Source organism: Schistocerca piceifrons, chromosome X (assembly GCF_021461385.2).
Source record: "Schistocerca piceifrons isolate TAMUIC-IGC-003096 chromosome X, iqSchPice1.1, whole genome shotgun sequence".
Classification (NCBI taxonomy): domain Eukaryota; kingdom Metazoa; phylum Arthropoda; class Insecta; order Orthoptera; family Acrididae; genus Schistocerca; species Schistocerca piceifrons.
The window spans coordinates 319,670,064-319,695,745 of NC_060149.1; the positions used below are offsets into that span (position 1 = coordinate 319,670,064).

Here is a 25,682-nt window from a genome sequence, read left to right on the forward strand (position 1 = left end):
TGACGAAACCAAACAATGGACCCATCAGACACCTTTTATTGTGCCACTTAAAAGCAGTTAGTGGTTATCACCAGGCACGAATGTGCTTCATTTTCCTATCATTTCTTGCTCTATGGGAGTTAGGCAGGCGGCTAGATTGTTGATGTACAGAATATCTAATAATAAATCAATACTTACACATACAGCTCTAAAACCGGCAGTATATTTACAATGTGCAGCCGAGACTTTTATAGGCCGGCACATCGATATTTTTTCCGTTGATATACTTATACTTTTCTTTTTGATATATTCAGGGCTTTTTTAAATTTCAGTAAATCAGATTTCTGATATTTTTAAAAATATCAACAGTTCTAATAAGGAGGTGTGTCAGAAAGTCCTACAACTTGAGGACCCTACTTTGGAGAATGTTTTAAAAATTGTCCAATTCTTAGAAGTTTCCCAGGTCGTAGAGCATTGATTAGAATTCTGGAGCGAGGTGGTTGCCATTGCATCAGACCCAGTAGAGGGGAAACTTTGCGACACAGCAAATGTGGCAACAATACAGCGCTTATACCGCCATGTTCCAGCTCCGTTTTGTAAACAATTAAAGAAGTCTCAGCCTCCCCGTCTAGCACTCATTTCCTTTGTGACTGGACAGGTTTCGAAAACATGACATAGAAGACTGCCTGAGAGGTGGGTACAGTGCAAGGCATGCTGTAAGGAAGAGCAGGGCATACTGTGTCTGTCTGCTGCAATCTGGACGAAAACGCTAGTCTCGAAAGGACCTAATTGATAATCACTGGAGTCTCAAACCACAGTGGTGTCACCTATGAAACTCTTCACCATGCTCACTTTGTACAATAAACAAGTTCAGCTAAAGAATGACACCGGTACCTCTGTATCCCAGTTAAACTCTCAAACATATATCGAGCTGGAAGTGGCACCCCTTCAATCCACAGCTCACTGCTTGGTGACATGTAAGAAATAATACATTTCACTCAAAAGACAACTCACAATCATGGTGACATACAAAATTGTTGTACACCACTTCACCTTCTTTTCTCATCACAGTGATCTGTGTGGCAGCAGCCATGGCCAAGGACACCATCTTACCACAGATATTGCCTATGGTAATACATACGACAGTGCTGGCCACAGCACATTACCGGCAGAGTCTCCCACCTCTTGCAACATAACTTCCACCTCTGCCATCAGTTATCCTACTAACCATGAATCTACGGCCTCCCAAGGTGGTCCTGCCAGAAACTCTGTGTCCAATAATCTTACGGCTTTTGCATCAAGGTCACAGAGGCAACTTACAAACTAAACTGCTCACCTGGGCATAGACTGGCATGGGGAACGTCTTTTCAACAACAGTCATCAGTGCGAACAATAATAAGCGGCTCCCCACCAAACATTCTCAACCTGGCTGACGCCCTCACATCCGTGGGAATGGGTTCATGTCAACTTCATGGGCCCCTTACTGACTACAACACAGCTTATTGTCCTCGATGTGTACTCCGACTTTCTGTACATCACTAACTGTTGGTCCACGAGTGTGGAGGCTGTGATCAAGCTCTCAGCAGAATTTTCAGTATTCAAGGACCTCCTCTTGCACTGGCATTGGACAATGGACAACAATTTCGTTTCCAGTTTTCAGCAAGTTCTGCTGCAGAAATGGCATTCAATACTTGCTCTCTCTGCCTTTCCATCCCCAAGCAAATGGCAAGGCCAAAAGACCCATGTGAACTTTTAAAACACAGATGAAGAAATATATGGCTGACACTCCTGTGAGTGAGGCACCAACTCTTTTTTTTTTTCTTCACCCCCCCCCCCCCCCCTCTGGTGCGATTGCACCTATGGTACGGCTATCTGTATCACTGAGGCATACAAGTCAACCAACTCTCACAAGGTCTGTAGTTCATTGGGGGATAGAGTGGTTTACATTTAAAATATTTCTCTTCTACATTTCTGTTCCATCTACATGAATACTGTTATCCACACACACACACACACACACACACACACACACACACACACACACACACACACACACACACACAAAATTTAACATGAAGTAACAACCAAAACAAAGAGAAGGCAAAAGTCAATCTTTCTGTGACTCCCTAGACAGACGTAATTAACAAAATGCACTTAATGGTTCAAAATAGCTAAGCAAATCAGTACCAATTATTCACCTGAAAACTAGGTCATATTCTGGACTCATATAGAAAGTAACTGCAATGCTACACCAGCACCGTAAGAGGAAACTAAAGCCAAGCCTTAATCTCTGACCAGACTTAATAGCAGCTTCAACACGTGACATTAGGGTGGGTACATACTTCTTAAAAATGTGTCATGATTGTCAGTTAGTCTTTGTTGTACTTTGTGGCAGACTGTAGCTGTAATGGGGGTTGGAGGGGGGTGAGAACGATTACAGAAATGATGAAAAATTATATCACCACCTTTTTTTTTTCCCAAACACAATGCATAACAAAAGTTGTCCGACTAGAAAAGGTACAGAATAATAATGGTCACAGACTAGATTTTGTTTTCTAAGAGGATGAAACTGTTAGAAGAGTCTGAAATGTTTTGAAGATCATGAGAAAATTTACAGTAACAGAAGTTTTGTTAGTTTTGAGGTGGAAAGAAGAAAAAATAAATAATAAACAATGAAATATGTGTGTTTTCTTTATCAAGATAGAAAATTATTGACTCTATCCTATTATACACTCCTGGAAATGGAAAAAAGAACACATTGACACCGGTGTGTCAGACCCACCATACTTGCTCCGGACACTGCGAGAGGGCTGTACAAGCAATGATCACACGCACGGCACAGCGGACACACCAGGAACCGCGGTGTTGGCCGTCGAATGGCGCTAGCCACGCAGCATTTGTGCACCGCCGCCGTCAGTGTCAGCCTGTTTGCCGTGGCATACGGAGCTCCATCGCAGTCTTTAACACTGGTAGCATGCCGCGACAGCGTGGACGTGAACCGTATGTGCAGTTGACGGACTTTGAGCGAGGGCGTATAGTGGGCATGCGGGAGGCCGGGTGGACGTACCGCCGAATTGCTCAACACGTGGGGCGTGAGGTCTCCACAGTACATCGATGTTGTCGCCAGTGGTCGGCGGAAGGTGCACGTGCCCGTCGACCTGGGACCGGACCGCAGCGACGCACGGATGCACGCCAAGACCGTAGGATCCTACGCAGTGCCGTAGGGGACCGCACCGCCACTTCCCAGCAAATTAGGGACACTGTTGCTCCTGGGGTATCGGCGAGGACCATTCGCAACCGTCTCCATGAAGCTGGGCTACGGTCCCGCACACCGTTAGGCCGTCTTCCGCTCACGCCCCAACATCGTGCAGCCCGCCTCCAGTGGTGTCGCGACAGGCGTGAATGGAGGGACGAATGGAGACGTGTCGTCGTCTTCAGCGATGAGAGTCGCCTCTGCCTTGGTGCCAATGATGGTCATATGCGTGTTTGGCACCGTGCAGGTGAGCGCCACAATCAGGACTGCATACGACCGAGGCACACAGGGCCAACACCCGGCATCATGGTGTGAGGAGCGATCTCCTACACTGGCCGTACACCACTGGTGATCGTCGAAGGGACACTGAATAGTGCACGGTACATCCAAACCGTCATCGAACCCATCGTTCTACCATTCCTAGACCGGCAAGGGAACTTGCTGTTCCAACAGGACAATGCACGTCCGCATGTATCCCGTGCCACCCAACGTGCTCTGGAAGGTGTAAGTCAACTACCCTGGCCAGCAAGATCTCCGGATCTGTCCCCCATTGAGCATGTTTGGGACTGGATGAAGCGTCGTCTCACGCGGTCTGCACGTCCAGCACGAACGCTGGTCCAACTGAGGCGCCAGGTGGAAATGGCATGGCAAACCGTTCCACAGGACTACATCCAGCATCTCTACGATCGTCTCCATGTGAGAGTAGCAGCCTGCATTGCTGCGAAAGGTGGATATACACTGTACTAGTGCCGACATTGTGCATGCTCTGTTGCCTGTGTCTATGTGCCTGTGGTTCTGTCAGTGTGATCATGTGATGTATCTGACCCCAGGAATGTGTCAATAAAGTTTCCCCTTCCTGGGACAATGAATTCATGGTGTTCTTATTTCAATTTCCAGGAGTGTAGTAAAGGCAAATATTTTAGTGACATTTAACTTGTAGTAAATCATAAATAATAGCCATTTCCAAACAAAGAAAAGAATCCTGAAGCTTAGTTTAAACACCACAGTGCTTTACTAGGCTTTTTCCAGTTGGAGATGCAATGACCTTTCCTTTTTCTGATCTCAGAACTGACTCACCCAGCCAGTTGTAAGGGGACCTGCAGTTTACCGTAGGCTTATCATGATGCAGCTTGCCGTTTTTCACAGTAAAAAAAATCATTGATAGAGCTGAAATAAGCCAGCTCTGTTATGGTCAAATAAGTGCCTATTTATTTTGCTCCAGCCAGCCTCTGACTTGCTTGTCAGCACCTATGAAAGTACTGGTAGTAACTGGAGAGAGCACACTAGTCAGAAACTCTGACTTACTGGTAACAAGATCTGCTTACCAACTTTAGTATAGAATTGACTATGAAAATGCATCAACAGAACTTTAGAAAGACCAAAATACATTGGAAATCCTATTCATTTCGATCTCAGCATGTTCCTAACAATATGCTTCAACTGCCAATTTAGGCTTACCTTCAATTTCCCGACTTACATAAATTGTGTACTCTTTAATAACAAGATACAACAGATGTGGGTGTTTAACAGTCATATACACTGACAGAAAAAAAATCACAACACTGAGGAGTTGTGGGACATAAACGGAAGTTGGTAGGTGTGTTTCTACATCTGAAACATGGTGTCTATTCAAATTTCACACCACTCACCTAGTAGTGGCACTAGTATCGCCACTATTGGTACGCAAATCAAGTTTGTTTTCAATTCATACTGTAATGGTCATAAGCTTTAGTTGCCTCTGAGATTGAATGTGGTGACTTGATGGTGATAGTGATGCCTTTAAGGTGACAAAGATGCCATTATCAACACTCACCGAGTTTGAACGAGGTCTTGTAATAGGGCAATGAGAAGTTGGATCTTCCTTCTGCGATACTACATAAAGACTGGGTAGGAATGTCGCCACTGTAGATGACTGCTGGCAGCAGTGGTCATGGTGATTTACGACTGCAAGAAGACTGGGATCTGAATGGCCACATGGCACTACTGAGAGAGAAGACCACTATGTTCAGCAGATGGCTCTGGTGTATCATACTGCAGCTGCGGCAACAATTTGCGCAACAGTTGGTACCACAGTGACACAACCAACTGTTACAAACTGGTAGCTTCAAGGGCAGTTCCGAGCCAGGCACCCTGTAGAATGCATTCCACTGACTCCAAATCACCACCATTAGTGATTTCAGTGGTGTCAAGCGAGAGCTCATTGGTGGGCATGGTGGAGCTCTGTTGTGCTTTCTGATGAAAGCTGTTTCTGTCTCCATGCCAATGATGGATGTGTGTTGGTTAGGACAAGGCCAGTTGAGGGCCTGCAACTAACCTGTCTGTGTACTAGATACACTTGACCTACATCTGGAGTTACAGTCTGGGGTGCAATTTTGTATGACAGCAAGGGCACTCTTGTTATCATCTCATGCACCCTGATGGCAAATTTGTATGTCAGTATGGTGATTCAACCTGCTGTGCTGCCATTCAGGAACAACATTCCAGGGGGTTTTTCCATTAGTATTATGCTCACCCACACATCACTGTTGTAACCAAACATGCTCCACAAACTGTCGACATGTTGCCTTGGCCTGTTCAATCACCAATCTGTCTCCAGTAGAGCACATATGGAATATCATTGGACGACAACTCCAGTGTCAACCACAACCAGCATTAATTGTCCACATATTGGCTGATGAAGTGCAACAGGCATGGAACCCACAAACTGACATCCAGTACCTGTACAACAAAATGCATGCATCTTTGCATGCTTCAACATTCTGATGGTTACACCAGTTATTAATGTACCAGCATTTCACATTTGCAATGACTTTCTCGCACTTACATTAACCTGTGATCTTCCAATGTGTTTCACTTAAATATGTTACCTAGACAAATGTACTCCTGAAATTCCATTACTCTATATTAATTATTTTTTGTGTTGTGATTTTTTCCATCAGTGTATTCGGTAGAAGAGCATTACCTTAGTTTTCAATCATTCAAATGAAGGCTGCCAATTTCTTTTTTTAGTCAACCCATCCCCAGCCTACAACTTAACATGTATTCAATTGCTACAGTATATTCAAACGTAACTCTTAAGGTTGTATTACAAATCTAACTTCACTTGCTACCTGAAGCGCAGTTGCTTTTAATACTTTGTATCACGTGTGAGATTGGAATCATCAAACCAAGAAGCATCATTACTGAGATTAGACTAAGTGCCAGGTGATTTTCCTAATTCATATCGTCCTGCACCATTAATGAACTGTATGTTACCAAATATGATGATTTCATTTAAGTACTTAATAGATATTATGCACAAAAGCATGAAGCATAATTAATGTCACACATGCACATACAATTCTGTGAGAGCAGTAACACTTACTATACTTCTAATAGCATTTCTAACAGCATGGTACCAGTCTGTATACAGTGATTTGTCATCACATTGCAGCAAAACTTTCAGTCCTTGCACAGTGGTAATAGCAAACACATATTTACGACTTGACAATTTTTCAGCTTCTTCCACAAGAGCCCCTTTTAAATCTATGCACAAGTCAGGCGAACTGGAAGCATTTCCTGGAGAAACAGCAAGCTTCTGTGGAGGAGAAAAAAGGTCATTTACATTACAGCCTTATCACTAGTAAAAACAAATATAATAAATGTTATGAAGAGATCTACCACTCTCAACTAATTTCTTTTTCTCAGATTAATGCATGTTAATATTTGATTAATGTGTGTTAATATTCATATACAGATGTTTCTTTCACAGAAGTTATAAATAAATGAGAAGGTGTGCTGATTGGTGATATCTACCGCATTGCAAATATAACACTATGCGACTACAAACACACAGCCCACTGACAGCCTTATGAACTGTGAAAATCAAATGTGTTCTGCAAAAGGGCTACATGGATTTTACAATTTAAAGCTTTAGGCAACACCTGGAAAGTGATAATGAAGTAGATCATCAAAGGACGACCAGCACATGTGTTCTGCTTCTCATTTATCATTACGATACAAAGTATATACTCCTCTCTTAGGTGACCTACAAATATCTTCCACGAATCTTAATTTTTACGATCATAATGTAGCTGCCTTTCAATATAACAGAAATGTTTAGTAAAACTAATGCCACAACTGGTTTTCCAGAAAACATTTCTGTAATATTAACTGTTAGCACTTCCACATGTCAGCAAATTTCCAAATTATTAAACATTTTGGGCATATGAGAACACACAAACTGCATACAAAGCAGAGCTCATTACATATATGTTACCTTATAGTAGGTCTACAATAAATAATGATCATCCATTTCCAGCCTCTTATTGCCCACATTCTGTGTATGCAGCCTTTGTTGAATAATTTTTTTTAAATTCCTTCTAAAACCCTCAGTGAAATTAATTTTAGAGAACATTTCTTTCTTGCAGAACAGCAACTATGTTATTTTGACAGAAATATGAATTAGGCAAACAAGAAAAACATCCTGCGCCATAAGGGTTGAGTGTAAGTGATGAATTGTTTCTCAGTTCCATCATTGCAAATTACAGGGTGACAATTATTGAACTATATGAAATTAAATCATCATAACTTCGGAATGGTTTGCATTAGCAAGTTTCCAACTGCATAGTTGGCCACAGGGCATGATGGGAAATAGTATGTGCATGAACATGCGCCTTGTTGTTGTTGGCCACTTTCATTTGGATGGGTTCATCAATAAGCAAAATTGGCACATTTGGGGGACAGAATCCGAATCCTGTGATCGAGAAGTCTCTTCATTCTCAACATGTGACTGTGTGGTGTGCAACGTCCAGTTACGGAACCATCAGTGCAATATTCCTTGATGGAACAGTGACTACTTAATGGTATGTGAAGATTTTGGAATATGATTTCATCCCTATTATCCAAAGTGACCCTGATTTCGACAAGATGTGGTTCATGCAAGACAGAGCTTGACCCCATTGAAGCAGGAGAGTGTTTGATGTCCTGGAGGAGCACTTTGGGTACTGCACTCTGGCTCTGGTGTATCCAGAGGCCACTGGCATGGTCCTCGATTGCCCGCCACATTCTCTGGATCTGAACACATGCAACTCCTTTTTGTAGGGCTACATTAAAGACAAGGTGTACAGCAATAACCTCAAAACCATTGCTGAGCTGAAAACAACCACTGAGGTGGTCATCGACAGCACCGATGTTCCAACACTTCAGCAGGTCATGTAGAATTTCGCTATTTGTCTGCACCATATCATCACCAATGATAGCAGGCATATCGAATACATCATAACCTACATCTGAATATCTGTAGTGACATTTATATGTTGAATAAAGTGTGTGCATGTTGTAGTTTATAACTAATTTATGTTGTTTTTTTTCATACAGTTCATTAATTGTCACCCTGTAAATGTTCTCCCTAACTGACTAGGTCCCTTATTTACAAGGGAAGATTATATTATTTGGCAATGGCACACTAGTAACACTTTCTCACCCTTAAATCATCTTAAGAAAAAGTTTAACGTTTATATTCACGTGGAATATGCAAGAATAAATGGAAAAATACAAATCATTTTTACTTACACAAAGGGAGGTGAAAAGAAGCACATTATATATCTACATGATTAACATATTACGATACAGTGTTGAAGCATGTATACAAATCTCACGCTCTTTGACCCATTCCCAACTAAAAATGAATAGCTTTTGAAAATATTATTTATGTAAAAAGGAGCATATACTCTTCATTTATGACTTCCTGCAATTTGTGGACGACGTGTGTGTACAAAACAGCCACTTCCTGGGTGTAATGAAGTCTTACATTACATTAAATGAATCACATTCATCAATCCAAGTAACTGGGGTCTCTGGGATGTCGAATGAAGTCAATCAGAATTAAACTGATAACAAAAGTACGCTCACATAGACCAGAAGGGGTGGGCACAAGAGCTGTCCATTTGGCAACGTGTGGCCATTTCTGTCATCATGAGTGTGTGATGTGCATGCGCTCTGTCTATGTCACAAAGAAAGCTTCCCGGTGACAACAGTTGTCCTGCTCATTGCATATGGGAAACATGGTTCTACTTCAGCCAACAGTTTTGGTCCACTCTATTTCCAAATGTTTGAACGCATTCTTAATTTCATGGTCATGAATAAATCACACACTTAAGGTACTACGCAAAGCACACACACTATTTATTTAAAATCTACTAACATATTTCATTTAACCTATTAGAAATAAATGCTTATTTTGCATCACTCAACTTTGTTTCTAATATTTTTCTTAAAATCTTGATGGCTGGAATGACCAGATAATAATATGTGACTGCTTGTGTCACACGAAAATAAGTGAGATTATTATCAATCTTTGATTTCAGTAAAATGTTACTGAAACAACACTTGCACATACGTATTTGGTTCAGAACATACTGCAGACTCTAACAGCTATTCTAAACAACTGTGGAACTGTTCACCAAGAATATTCCCATCTGATGTAGACGATTTCCAAATTTTCTGCATTGCAAAGCCCCTCCCCTCTCTATACAATTGCACTGAAAGTCACTGAACTCCGACAGAATTTAAGATGTCTTTTTAGCATCCATTGCTGAAGTAGTTGTAAAAATATTGAAGTCAAAGTTAAACTGATTTAGATCTCTATACATTACGAAAGTGCGAAGGTCGTCCAGAAAATAAAGACCACTTAGTTACACAAAATGAGAAATACAATATTTAATGGGAAAAAAATTCTGTTAGGTACATAAAGTTCCCTTCACTTCTCTACATAGTAACCACCTACATTTAAACGTGTGGTATCTGGTCATGAACTTCAGAATTCCCATGTTATACTCTTCTGCTGCCAGTTCGTTAAGGCTGTTCTTTTCGTAGATTTTATGCTAAAAGGCACTTCGATCAACGCAAATCATTATTGCGAGACTAAGAAAACAATGGCGAGCCATCAAAAATATGGGGCAAGGAATGCTTTCTGGATGAATTTGCTGCTTCAGGACAACACCTGTCCTCACGCCGTTGCTGCAACTCAGGAATTGCTGGATTAACTCAGAAGGGAAATTTGTGATCATTCACATTCTAGTCAGGACCTTGCTCTTAGCAATTTCCACCTTTTTGCCAAAAATGCAGTGATCACCTGGCTTAATGAAATGTCAGCAGAAGAGTATAGCATGGGAGTTCTGAAGCTCGAGACCACACACCTCCATCTACATGATAACTCCACAATTCACACTCAAGTGCCTGGTAGGTTCTTCAAACCATCTTCAAACTACTTCTCTACCATTTGAAACACTCCCTATTAAACCCACCATTATTGACTAGTGGATTATAGCCTAACAGTTTAAAATAGTTTGACTGCGTGCAAGTGATATAGGCTGATCGGTTAGTATTTGCATGGAAGTTGTTTTGTGTCAAATTCAACAAAGCTAATTAGGATGTCAGGTAGCAATAATCGGTACATACTTTATTGTTAATGTTCTATATATTTTGTCTAAACAGCACGAATGACGCAGTTACTCCCTTTGTCTGACTAACTATTCACAGGTCGCCTATTAATGTCACACGCCAATAATCTTCATGTGGCACTGAATACACAATCCTCACTGCAATTAAAATCGGGGGTGTCCGGGTTGGTTGTTGTGTAATGACACTGCACAAATGAACACTCAACACACATAAAAAAAATCACTCAATTAACACCATTTGCATATTTGCTGGAGGTCAGGCCCACGGCTTTGGGTGAGACACACACAGCCGTTAAAACAACTGTAAACGTGGTCAGCTGTCCAGCCAAAATCTGCCCTGCTCGCTTAGCAGCCAACAACTTACTTGCTCAGAGTCTCAACACTGACTACCCTCTGCCACACTGGGCGCTCAAGTATCAATAGTACCTACTGCGATCTACATAAGGCAAAGACATACTGTTCTCAAGGCATAAGGGGCGGTTGATCCCTTCACATTCCATCACATCGTGTGGTAAAAACCAGAACTTAAATCTTTTTGTATAAGCTATGGTTTCTCTTATTTTATTACAATGATCATTTCTCCTTTCTAAACTGGTGACAATAAAATATTTTCATACATAAAAAGATCTCGCCACAACAAAAGATGCCTTTGTTTTAATGATTGCTACCCCAACTTGCTTATCATATATGTGAAACTCTCCCCCGTAATTCGAGATAATATAGAATGAGCTGTCCTTCTTTGGAGTTTTTTATGTCCTCCATCAAGCCTCTCAGGTAAGGGTGGATCTCATACCATGCAGCAATGCTCTTAGCAGAGGACAGACAAGTGTAGGGTGTAGGCAGCCTATTTAGTAGACCTGTTGCATCTCCTAATTGTTCTGACAATAAAATGCAGTCTTTGGTTTGCCTTCCCCACAACATTATCTATGAGACCAATCCAATTTAAGGTGTTTTTAATCATGATTCCTAGGTATTTAGTCGAATTGACAGTTTTTAAATTTGTGTGATTTATTGTGTAACCAAAATTTAATTTATTTATTTTCATACTTATGTGGATGACTTCACACTTTTCCTTGTTTAGGGACAATTGCCACCTTTCGCACCATACAGATATCATCCCTAAATCATTTTGCAATTCATTTTGACCTTCTAATGATGTTACTGTACGGAAAATCACAGCATCACATCTGAAAACAATCTACGAGGGCTGCTGAAATTGCTTCCTAAATGATTTGTATACATCAATAACAGCAGAGGGCCTATAACACTTGTTTGGGGAACATGGTATACCACTTCTCTTTTACTCTATTTTCCATCGATTACTACATACTAAGACCTTTCCAACTGGAAATCATGAACCCAGTTGCACAACTGATGCGGTACTTGATCAGATTGCAATTTTGTCAGAAGTCTCTTGTGAGGAATGGTTCAAAAACCTTCTGGAAACCTAAAAATATGGACTCAACTGGAGATTCCTTCCTGATAGCACTCATTTCTTCATGAGAATAAAGAGCTAGTTGTATTTCAGAAGAACGTTATTTACTGAATCTGTGCTGACTGTGTGTCAATTACTTTTGACGCAATACATAATGTTTGAACACAGTATATGTTACAAAATCCCACTTTCTTTCTCAAGTATTGATGATCTGTGCAACTTTTCCAGTCTTTTGGTACTGATCTTCCGAGGAGACAGCAGCTGTATATGATTGTTAAGCATGGGGCTTTGTACCAGCGTATCCTGGAACAAACCCAACTGGTATACTATCTGGACTGGAAGATTTGCCTTCATTAAACAATTTAAGTTGCTTTGCTACACCTTGACATCTACTGTAAGTTACTCATGTTGGCAGTTGTTCTTGATTCAAATTCAGAATGTTAGCTTTGTCTTCTTCGGTTACAGAATTTCATAAAACTAAGTTTAATAATAAGTTTCTGAATCTCCATCCTTCTGACTGAAGGTTTATGGGACTACAGCCAGTCACTTATGTAATAAAATTAAACACCTACAGCCATCCTTTCGATGTTGTTTATATATGGCAACCAGTTTTGTTGACTCAATACACCATCTTCAGGCCTTAACTGACACTGAGGGGAACTCCAGTTGTACACACAATCCCATTAGTGGCCACAATCTATGAACTGGCTTCTGTAGAATACTGTAACAGTTGGTAGTTGATGGTTGCAGCCACATCATCACTGTTACAGTATTCTACAGAAGCCCCTCAGCATCAGTTAAGCCCTGAAGATGGTGTACTGAGTTTCCGAAACTGGTTGCCATACAATAAATAACATCAAAAGGATGGCTGTAGGAGTTTCATTTTATTACATAAGTTTAATGACTCCATTTTAGTGATGCTGTCATCGGTAATATGACTGTTGCTATCTCGAAGTGATGATACTGATTGTGTCTTGCCACTTGTGTACTTTACATATGATCAGAATTTCTTTGCATTTTCTATCATATTTCAGGGCACAGCTTCATAGTTAAAACTATTAAAAGCATTGAAGTCCGCACTATGTTTCGAGCTTCAGGAAATATCACCAGTCTTAGAGATTTTGTGTACTTTTAAATTTAGCAAGCTTTTGTGTTGCTTCTGCAATAGTGTTATGACCTGTTTTGTGTACAGTGGGAGATCAGTACCATCTTTTATTAAATTATATATCCATGAACAGCACCAAGTCTTCATGCACATTGAAACGATGTTCAAAAACAACACTTCGGCTCTGCTTGATCAGTGTACTTCACAAATATATAGCACACTGTCATAGTCACAGTCAAGTTGTCCCAGGAAAGATGCAAACTGCTGAAGCCCCAAATGTGCGATATGAGTGTACTATTTGTAGTTTACAACTGTATATTTGGCTGGCAGATGAATGTGGTGTATGACACAGTGTATTGTTGGTATTTGAAACTTCATAACAATTAATTTCAGTATTTTTCTCTCACCAAATCAACAGCATCAGTCTTCTGACCAGCCACTACATGAGCTCCATTCTATTACAATTGATGAATGATTTTCCCAAAAAAGGTCATACTTAAGAATTATGTTTTCTAAACAAGAAATATCTAATTAGCTGTAGTTGTGTCATGATCTTAGGATAAATCAAGGAGTTCTCCATCACACTGAACTCTGTATCAACAACTCTGATTTTTGTCCAACAAGTGTGCTGCAAGGAGGAGGTAAAATTGAGGGCAAAACCACATAATGAATTACAATAATAGAAAAGTTTCAAAAAATGACATTCCTAACTAAATAAACATTTATTTTGTTCTCTCTCCTCTCTTTGTTCTCTCTCTCTGTCTTATCTTGGAAAGTTTGGCCTTTTCTTCAGTATTCAAACCGACAGCTAATTTCTCATGAAACAGTTAGAAACTGTCTTTTCACACTATACTGTTCATGCCTATAATTCTATATCATAAAACAAAGAATGAGAGCCACTTTGATTTTCAATAAAAAATGTACTCTTCTTCCTACTGTGGACTGAAACCTAGAGATTCATTAGATTTTCATTTGTTGGCCAATTTCTGCTAACTCATTACATCTTATTACTACACACGAGACCTTGACATACACAGTTCTAGCGACAAAATGTCAACACGCTGCTTTGCCCTAGATGTGTCGATTTGAAATGAGCTTTTACAAATGGGTAAAAGTAGTGAGCAGGTGACTCCTAGCTGTCAGAATATGTGTGGGGTTGGAGATGTGTAGAGAGCTGTGAGCAGGCACTAGCAATGTGGAAACCTGTATTCTCGCATATGCTCAGCCCTGATAAAACTATGTCTGATAATAACTTGGATGAAAAACATTTTCACTGTTAAAATCCAATAGGCTTCCCCAGATCGTAATTACTCAAGGGATGCGCACATGCCATTGGATGTATGTCAGTCAAATTTAACTAAAGTCCTCATAATCGCCACCTATATAAATAACAGGTGTAGATTTTTAATCTGAGTACTTTTGGAAATCTCAGATTAGCAACTCATGATATTCTAAGTAGGAGAGTCACCGCTAGAAGACAATGATGTTCAGAATGACAAGAAAAGCTCCATACTTTTTCAAAATCTAGCCTCTGATATGAGCCCCTTGATGTAGCCTCACCAGCCTACACTTAAGTGTGACTAAGTATAGCTGTATGAGGGGAATTAATACACAAAATAAGCTGCAGGAAGAACGAGTTGCTCCCACTTGCCCATAAAAAGAATGCTCGATCACTGTGGATGTAAGTGAACCTAGCCGTGCCACTAATTAGTTGATACTACTTTATTACATGGGATTTGTACAAAAGTATGTGTTGCTACATTTCTGTAAGGCAGTCCTATAAATACCAGAAGGCCACCAAGATGCTGACTAGCAATTAACAGACAAACAGTCTCCCATGAAAGGTCACATACAAATTTTGGAAATCCTACCATCTAGAAACTTATAAACTATTTGTTTGCCTCCATCTGCAACTGTGTGAAGATTACAGTTCATACAGGGGTCTGGAAATTCATTTCTGCCTTTCATCATTTAGCAATCGACCAACAATAACCCAGTTCATGACATCACTCAAATGTAAGCATAAAAAAGATACTGTAACTAAAAATAGTACAAATGCTTAACATAATTTAATATCTCACATGACTCTTTTAAATATATAAAAAGTAAACACTATACTAACAACAGCATTGTACGCCTTAATGTCCTTGAAGAAGAGAAGATGAAATTTACTGAGGACAACATAAGAGGGGGACCAGTTCTTTCGCACTTTCTTCCCTCCAATTTCCCACATTTTTGTTTTGTTCAATGTTCCCTCCTTCAAAGTATGCTGAAACACACACAAATTTCTTGTAAGTTCTATGATATAGTCTGTTTCGAATTATATTTTTTATATTTAGTGTTCAAATAACCAACTCACAACTACTCCATCCCAAATGGGTAGATAATTTCTCGGGACAGATGATGATTTGGTTGTAGTCTCCCTACTCCTGTAAAATGAAACAAATAAAAAGAAAAAAAATCTGCAAATTATAATAAATCATACATACATGATAGTAAATTAAAATTACAGAACAAAGTTACTCTCGGTAGGTAGGGTGTGGGCCTCCACTCCAATGATGATCTGGAAATGTGAAGAGGTGGAAGGAATTTGAAACTTCATGACTGCGCACGCATGCACGCACGCACGTCCCCCCCCCCCCCCCACATCTCTCTCTCTCTCTCTCTCTCTCTCTCTCTCTCTCTCTCTCTCTCTCTCGCCCCACTCCCTCCCTCCTCTCTCTTTCTTTTGTTGTTTTGTTTAACAGGAAACACTCTACCGCTTTAAAATCTCTCTATGCAATGTTATCCTCCCAATAAAATTAAGTTCAGGTTGTACTGTCTTAACTGGAAAAAAATGTGGTATGTTAAGCTGACAACAGAAAACTTTTAATTTAAGCAAGTAATAAAACCTTTTAATCTCCTTCATACAAATTTATCTTGCAGGAGAGTGAATTTAGGTCTCCAATACTGTATCATAAATTGTTGTGGTTTGACAATGATTGCTTCATCACAGAAGGAGAAAATGTGGAAATAATATGGTGTTTCAACAGTGTCAAAATTTCATCACTCTAAATGGGGCAGTTAATGTTGTTATACCTATAAAGCATTAAGCCGCAGACAAGGATGTAGATGTGTGCATATTATCACATTTGTGCTCAGCTGAAGAAGTGTTTGATACCTCAGCTACAATGATCACCACTTTTTTTACATTCGAAATGCTATCTGCAGTGGATGACTAGTTGTATTCCCCAATATTTCTTATTTTCAATCCCACAGGGGACAAAAATGTCCCTTCATTGTCAGTGTCTTTGAGTGGACCTGGGTCTGTTCAAACCAAAAGTATGTATATATATATATATATATATATATATATATATATATATATATGAGTTTATGTCCAAACATGAAGGCCTGACAGCAATTCAAGGATAAGCATTGTAATCAAATGAATATTCTTTAGGTCAGATCAAATGATATTATTCTCAGACTTCTTGTAGTGTCAGATTAATGAAAAACTTAATAATAAATTATATCTTCTGTCTTTAAAGTATTTTTGTTTCACTGTCTCGATTTGTCAAGAATAGTCATTATGGCTACTATGAAAAACAGCAATGCGTTAATAAACAATTATGGTCATCCTAATAATTACGTAGAGTAACTTCTGAAATGTTTTAATAACAGTTACTTACTTTGTGTCTGTGAGAAGCATGGAACGTGCCTTGGTCATTCGAAATGTAGGCCTGATTTCATCCTCTATTTGGTGTCGTATCTGAGAATCATCGGAAGATATTATTACAGTTGGTTTCTCTTTTTCCTTTGCAGTTTCCTTAGAGTTTCGCGTGGCTGGTGGTACAACCTGCAAATGAGAATTTTTTATATACAAAAACCATCACTTGCACACAATAATAGAAACGTCAAGTTTCAGTAAGGACGCAAGTCAGCCTCCACCAGTGAATATGCCAATACTGAAACTTCCTGGCAGATTAAAACTGTGTGCTGGACTGAAACTTGAACTTGGGACCTTTGCCTTTCACAGCAAGTGCTCTACCAACTGAGCTACCCATGCACAATCCACGACCCAGCTTTACTTCCGCCAATGCCTCATCTCCTATCTTCCAAATTTCTCAGAAGCTCTCCTCCTAAAATTGTAGGACTCTGAGGACTGGTCGAGAGTCATGCTTGGGCAGTTCAATTGGTAGAGCACTTGTCCACAAAAGGCGAAGGTCCCAAGTTTGCATTTCGGTTCAGCACATAGTTTTACTTTGCCAGGGAGTGTGATATCTGTGCACACTCCACTGCAGAGTGAACATTTCATTATGTCAAAACTGAATGCACAGCCACGGTCAATGAAGTACAAAACAGCAAAAGTCAAGCCATGGTACGAGATACGAACAGGTGGGAGAACATGGAAAATGGAAGACAGCACATCAAGTCTCCAGAAAATTATGCTATTTCTTAGCTGCTCTATCATCAAATTTGTCATCATGGTGTAAACTTGCTGTTTCAGACACATCAGAAGCTTAATAGTGACAACCTTTTTAGTTTACCATATGTACTCTAGATAATTTTATTTATTTTGCTTTACATTCACTCATAGTCTTTAACTGCTCTAAATATAAAATCTCATCAAGCAAAACAATAAATTTGTTGTTTATTTATTTATTTATTTATTGTTCCATGGGACCAAATTAAGGAGAAGTCTCTATGGTCATGGAACGAGTCAATGCATGAAATTATAACACGATATTAGAAACAGATAAAATGAAATATAAAAAAACATATTCAGGTGACAAGTCGTAAGTTTAAATGAAGAAAATCAACAATGTAACACTGGAATTTGCTTAATTCTTTAGCTCTTCCAGGAGCTCGACAGAATAGAAGGAGTGAGCCATGAGGAAACTCTTCAGTTTAGACTTAAAAGAGTTTGGGCTACTGCTAAGATTTTTGAATTCTTGTGGTAGCTTATTGAAAATGTATGCAGCAGAATACTGCACTCCTTTCTGCACAAGAGTCAAGGAAGTGCATTCTACACGCAGATTTGATTTCTGCCTAGTATTAACTGAGTGAAAGCTGCTAACTCTTGGGAATAGGCTAATATTGCTAACAACAAATGACATTAAAGAAAATATATACTGTGAGGGCAATGTCAGAATTCCCAGATTTTTGAATAGGGGTCGACAAGACGTTCTTGAACTTACACCACATGTAGCTCGAACAGCCCGTTTTTGAGCCAAAAATACCCTTTTTTATTCAGAAGAATTACCCCAAAAAATAATACCATACGACATAAGCGTATGAAAATATGTGAAGTAGACTACTTTTCATGTTGAAGTGTCACTTATTTCAGATACTGTTCTAATGGTAAATAAAGCAGCATTTAGCTTCTGAACAAGATCCTGGACATGGGCTTTCCACAACAGCTTACTATCTATCAGAACGCCTAGGAACTTGAACTGTTCCGTCTCGCTTATAATATGCCTATTCTGTCTGATCAAAATATCGGTTCTTGTCGAATTGTGAGTTAGAAACTGTAAAAACTGAGTCTTACAGCGATTTAGCATCAAATTATTTTCCACAAGCCACGAACTTATTTCATGAACTACATTATTTGTTACTGTTTCAATATTACACACAAGATCCTTCACTATCAAGCTGGTGTCATCAGCAAACAGAAATATTTTTGAATCACCTGTAATACTAGAAGGCATATCATTTATATAAATAAGAAACAGCAGTGGCCCAGGCACCGACCCTTAGGGAACGCCCCACTTAACAGTGCCCCATTGGGACTGAACATCACTACCACTCTCAATATTGCGGAGAATTACCCTCTGCTTTCTGTTCTTAAAGTAAGAGGTGAACCAATTGTAAGCTACTCCCCTTACTCCATAATGGTCCAACTTCTGCAGTAATATTTTGTGGTCAAGACAGTCAAAAACCTTTGTTAAATCAAAGAAAACACCTAGCGTTCGCAACCTTTTATTTAATCCGTCCAAAACCTCACAGAGAAAAGAGAATATAGCATTTTCAGTTGTTAAACCATTTCTAAAACCAAACTGAACATTTGACAGCAAATTATGTGAATTTAAATGCTCCAGTAACCTTGTATATACAACCTTCTCGATAACTTTAGCAAACACCGATGGCATAGAAATAGGTCTAAAATTGTCAACTTTATCAATGTCTCCCTTTTTATAAAGTGGCTTCACTACCGAGTACTTTAATCAGTCAGGAAACCGACCACTCCTAAAGGAAAAGTTACAGATATGGCTAAGTACTGGGCTAACATACATAGAACAATACTTTAATATTCTGCTAGGTACCCCGTCATATCCATGAGAGTTCTTGGTCTTTAGTGATTTAATTATTAACTCAATCTCCCTCTTGTCAGTATCATGGAGGAGCATTTCAGGTAACAGTCTCGGAACACTTTTTTCTAAGAGCGCTATACGATTCCCTGTTGGGACTAGGTTTGTATTTAGTTCACCCGCTATATTCAGAAAGTGATTATTAAATACTGTACGTATATGCGAATTATCAGTAACACGGACATACCCACTACGCACTGATTCTATATCCTCGACCTGTCTCTGCAAACCAGCAACATCCTTTACGACTGACCATATGGTTTTAATTTTATCCTGAGACTTAGCTATTCTATCTGCATACCACATACTTTTTGCCTTCCTAATAACATTTTTAAGCACCTTACAATACTGTTTGTAATGGGCTGCTGCATTTAGATTTTGACTTTGTTCTACAAGATATTCTTATCCCTCTAGTCAGCTACCCAGGCTGCCTGTTTGTGCTAGTACCCTGTTTTAAACGTTCTAATGGAAAGCAACTTTCAAAGAGCATGAGAAAAGTCATGAGAAAAGTCTTGAGAAAAGCATTATATTTATCATCTACTGTGTCAGCGCTATAAACATCTTGCCACTCTTGTTCCTTTATATGGTTTACAAAGGTCTCTACAGCAACTGGATCAGCTTTCCTGAACAGCTGATGACTATATTTAACACGTGTTGCAGCACAAAAATCTTTTAAAGTTAAAATTTGTGCATCATGATCTGAAAGGCCATTCACCTTTTTGCTAGCAGAATGCCCTTCTAGTAATGAGGAATGAACAAAAATGTTGTCTATGGTTGTTCTGCTGTTCCCTTGCACTCTCGTTGGAAAGAATACGGTTTGCATAAGATTATATGAATTAAAGAGGTCTACCAGCATCCTCTTCCTTGCACAATCACTTATGCAATTAATATTGAAGTCACCACATATAACTAACTTTTAGTATTTCCTATAAAGTGAACCAAGAACCTCCTCTAGCTTTAACAAAAATGTTGTGAAATCGGAGTCTGGGGATCTATAAATAACAACAGTTAGAAGTTTTGCTCCGTTAAATTTAACCACAGCTGCACAACATTCAAATACCTTTTCAGTGCAGTACTTTGAAACATCAATTGACTCAAATGGGATGCCGTTTTTCACATACATGGCTACTCCCCCACACCGCAAAGAGCTCCTCGAAAAGCTGGCAGCCAACCTGTATCCTGGTAAAGGAAGCCTCTGAATTATCTCCTTATTTAAGAAGTGTTCAGATATACCAATAATTTCAGAGTCAACATCTATAAGCAGTTCACTAACTTTTTCTCTAATACCTTGTATATTTTGATGAGATATACTAATTCCCTCATTACTCGGATACCTAAGCTTTGTCAAAAGTGATTCCCTTGTTAGAGAGACTTCCCTTAAGCAGGAATACCTATCAGCTGACTTCAATCTAAAAAAGGTGCAGCTCTAACACCCACTACTGCAGGAATTTTCCCATGAGTGATACCACCAACCCCACCTATGCTGTCACCTATAAGCTTTGCCAACCTCCCCTTCCCATACCTGTTGAGGTGCAGGCCATGTCTAGTGAAACCCGTCCTGCTGATAGACTCCACCGACACCACTGAAATGTGACCCATGCTTTCTGTCATCAGCGCACCCCGAAGTCTCATGTTATTACGCCTGACAGCTGTATTAAGATGAGGCAGATCGTGACGCTGAAACAGTTCCACGAAATGCACATTCGTGTTGCCAGTCTGAGTGGCTATCTTTTCCGGGTCACCATCTATGTTATACTCCCCATCCCTACCAATACTATTACCAGCCCCACCCACAATCACTACCTGATCCTCTTTAGTAAAATCCCTACATAACCCCCCTATGTTAACAGTCACCTGAGCCAACCCTGCATTAGGCTTCACAATGCTGGTGACCTGGTACTCACTGCCCAGCACTTGCTGCAACTGCTGGCCTACACCTCTGCCATGAGAACTACGTAACAGCAGAACCTTCTTCTTCCTCTTCGACTTTGCAACTGTTCTAGGCACAGTAACTACTGAGGTCTGCTGCATACTTCCTACATCTACAGCTACTAGAGATTCCTCTCCACTAGACTCTGACAGTTGGTCATATCTATTGTAAACACCAATAGTAAAACTATCTGAAAATCTTCTTCTCCTAGCAGATCTCTTGCCAACAGCCAGCTCCCATTCCCCAACCCCCTTCTCCCTCCTCATCCTATCTAGCTCCTCCTGTGCGTTTTTCAACTGCACCTGAAGGGCACAGATCTTACGCTCCTGCTCCTCTATAAACTTATTCTTGCTACATAACCTGCAGTTCCAGTAGAGGATCTCACCAGAATGCCCACTAGCTTCCCCACTGCATTCCCCCCCCCCTCCCCCCCCCCCCCAAGTGAAAATACTTCGAACAAGTCTCACACCGCAATCCACTACTCACGAACCTACGGCAAAGCCCACACTTCTCACTCATGGTAAAATTTTACTTTTTCTAAGTTCCGCTACTACAATAAGATGATGTTAAAAATCTGACTACAATAATCACAAACTTACTCTACAAGGGAAGTAACTACTATTATTAACAGTATTAATAAACAACAAATGTGAATATAACAAAAGACTAATATGGAAAGAGAATCAAACGTCTAATGACACAGTAACAAAGCTGAAAACAGTTCCCAAAAGGTTCTTCTGAAATTATTTCACCAGAAAACACGAAGAACACCAGTTGAAGACTACTAAAGTTCCTAACTAAACCACTATACACAAACAATTAATTAGTACTTAGCTGTCAATGCACCGCTACAGCTGCAACTGGTCAGCGCGGAATGTAAACACAGGCAAGAGGTTAAGTTGCTCGATACGAAACACTCACAAATATCAGGTCACAACACAAGAAAGGCAGAGGTGAATGAAGAAACCACTAATACGTCACTTATATAGTAAATATTATCACAAAAACCGTTAAAATATGTATCTGAAACCTAAAAATATACAAAAACTTAGAGAGCGATCTCACACGCAGTCACTCGCTTAAATTATATTATTTTCCTTTTCATATGTTACAAAAGCATTCAACTCTGTAAACCACGCCCTGATGCTTTTCAAACTCAACAGATATGGAATAAGGGATATTGCTTTGAAATGGTATGAATCATGCCTCACAGCAAGGAAACAAAGGGTAATAATCACATCAAATAGAGCGGATTACCTCTCAGAGTGGAAAACTGTGTCACAAGACATTTCTCAAGGCTCAACCCTTGGATCAGTTTTATTCCTGTTTATGTTAATGACTTGCCTCTCAATATAAATACTCATTTAACGTTCCAGAATGAGATTTTCACTCTGCAGCGGAGTGTGCGCTGATATGAAACTTCCTGGCAGATTAAAACTGTGTGCCGGACCGAGACTTGAACTCGGGACCTCACAGAAGCTCTCCTGCGAACCATGCAGGACTAGCACTCAAAAGTTCTGCATGGTTCGCAGGAGAGCTTCTGTAAAGTTTGGAAGGTAGGAGACGAGGTACTGGCAGAAGTAAAGCTGTGAGGATGGGGCATGAGTCGTGCTTGGGTAGCTCAGTTGGTAGAGCGCTTGGCCGCGAAAGGCAAAGGTCCCGAGTTCAAGTCTCGGTCCGGCACACAGTTTTAATCTGCCAGGAAGTTTCATACTCATTTAACCTTGTTTGCAGATTATACTGCTGCCCTAATTCAAAACGAAAATTTTGACAATATACCACAGAGTGACATGAATACATTAAGTAACTTGGAAACATGGTTCAATATAAATGGCTTACGACTAAACATTTCAAAAACCCACATGGGTTTTGAAAGCAAACAGTAAAAAACTGAAGAAATCTGCATCACTCACAATAATCAAAAAATGGAAGAACCTGACTCAGTAAGATTCCTGGGAATAAACTTAGAACTTTGAGTTGGAATTCTCATATAGAATATCTAGCAAATAAATTAGATGGCCTTGCATTTTCAATGGTAATTTTAGACTGTGCCACTCATATGGGCACCAGGAAAATAGCATACTATAGCTACTTTGAATCTGTTATTACATATGGCATAATTTTTTGGGGAAACTCGGGAAACATTACACGAATTTTAAAGTTGCAAAAAAGAATCATTCACAACATGTGCACTGCACAGTCAACAGCATCATATCAACCATTATTTAAAGACCTGAAAATATTAACTGTCCCCTCTTCATACCTCTTTGAGGTGGTGCCTTTCCTGTGCAGCAGATCTAATCTATTAAAAAAAGAAAAATCATTTTGAACATTCATACAACACAAAACACAAAGAAAACTTTAGGCTCACCTCACAGCACTTAAAACAGTGTGCTCAGACTCCTCAGTATATAGCCACGAAAATTCACAACACAATAAAAGGGTGTGATATAATATGAAGATAAAATATTTAAAAAAGCAAGTTATGTGATTTTCTAATTGAAAGATGCTACTATTCTGTGGAAGATTTCATGAAGGACGAAGTGATGCTTTGAGCTGGATCCCCAAAATGGAATAAAAATTTATGATAGTTATAGTGGATGTAAATATTGCAAGTTTGACAAATTTTAAATAAGTAAATTCTTCACAAAGTATTATTGTAAGTGCGACAAAATTTCAAATAAGCAAACTGTAACCTTGACATGTCTCCCGTACATCAGACATATGTTCTGAAAATGTGTACGATATGAGATGAATAAAACACATTTTACATTTCTAATTTTTTTTCCTCCATGGGGTGGCAACTCTGTAGCCTGCTACTGTTGGCTGTGTGTGGCCTTAGTCTTCACCCATCAGAACTGCAAGTGGTGTGCACTTACAATGTTTCAATCAGGAGTCGCAGCTTGAAGAGGGAAGTCTTGTGTTTGCTCCTCATCACAACAATGGAATTTTGAAATATTGTGGGATGGTATGCCATCTCTTTCTGTATAAAACTTGGTGAGAATAGCTAGAGAACCAAATCACCAGGGTAACGTCTTAGACCTCCTGGCAACAAACAGACTTGAACTTATCAAATCAGTTAACACAGAGGAAGGTATCAGTGATAATAAGGCTGTGACAGTATCTATGATGACGGGTTCAACAAGGAATGTTAAGAAAGGTAGGAAGATATATTTGCTCAGCAAGGGTTGCAGGATACAAATTTCAGAATATCTCAACAGTCAGCATCAAATATTCGGTGATGAGGACGAAGGTGTGGAGAACAAATGGAAAAGATTCAAAGGCATCACTCAATATGCCCAAGACAAGTATGTTCTGAGTAAGACTTTAAGGGACGGGAAAGATCCACCATGGTTTAATAGCTGTGTCAGAAAAGCGCTACGAAAAGAGAGCGCACTTCTTTTCAGATTCAAATGAAGTAAAAACCTAACTGACAAACAAAAGCTGAACAAAGCAAAAATGAACGTAAGGAGAGCAATAAGAGAAGCGTTCAATGATTTTGAAAGTAAGATGTCAACCATCCTGAGTAAAAACCCTAACAGGTTTTGGTCATATGTAAAATCAGTAAGTGGGTCAAAATCATCTATTCATTCTCTCTGTGACCACACTGGCACCAAAACAGAAAATAGCAGAGAGAAGGCCGAAATACTGAATTCCGTCTTCCGAAGTTGTTTCACCGCAGAAGATCTTGACACTGTCCCTCCTTTCAATTGTCGTACAAACGTCGAAATCACTGATCACGGAACTGAAAAGCAGCTACAGTCGCTTAGTAATGGAAAGGCGTCAGGACCAGATGAGATACCTGTAAGATTCTATAAAGATTATGCAAATGAACTTACTCCCCTTCTAGCAGTAATTTATCATAATCACTTGAGCAACAAAAGGTACCTAACAACTGGAAAAAAAGGACAGGTCATTTCCGTTTTTAAAAAAGGCCGTAAGACAGATCCACACAATTATAGGCCTATATAATTGATGTCAATCTGTTGTAGAATTATGGAACATGTTTTATGCTCAAGAATTATGACGTTTTTGGAAAATGAACATCTCCTCTATAAACACCAACATGGATTCTGCAAACAGATCCTACGAAACTCAGCTCGCCGTTCCTCCATGAGATCCACAGCTCAGTGGACAGTGGAGCTCAGGTTGATGCCATGTTACTTGATTTCAGTAAGGCATTTGACA

The 25,682-nt window shown here is 39.6% G+C and overlaps 1 protein-coding gene across 2 annotated transcripts in view; it reads right to left on the reverse strand.

Moving 5' to 3' along the window:
* Positions 1-25,682, reverse strand: part of LOC124722940 (rho GTPase-activating protein 12-like) — a 245,819-nt gene that overhangs the window by 50,640 nt on the left and 169,497 nt on the right. For both annotated transcript variants that reach the window (XM_047248103.1, XM_047248102.1), the window contains exons 5-8: positions 16,886-17,052; positions 15,574-15,643; positions 15,337-15,483; positions 6,597-6,809 (exon numbers count right to left, since the gene is read on the reverse strand). In XM_047248103.1, coding sequence (XP_047104059.1) covers positions 6,597-6,809; positions 15,337-15,483; positions 15,574-15,643; positions 16,886-17,052 — 597 coding nt within the window. The remainder of the gene's footprint in view (positions 1-6,596; positions 6,810-15,336; positions 15,484-15,573; positions 15,644-16,885; positions 17,053-25,682) is intronic.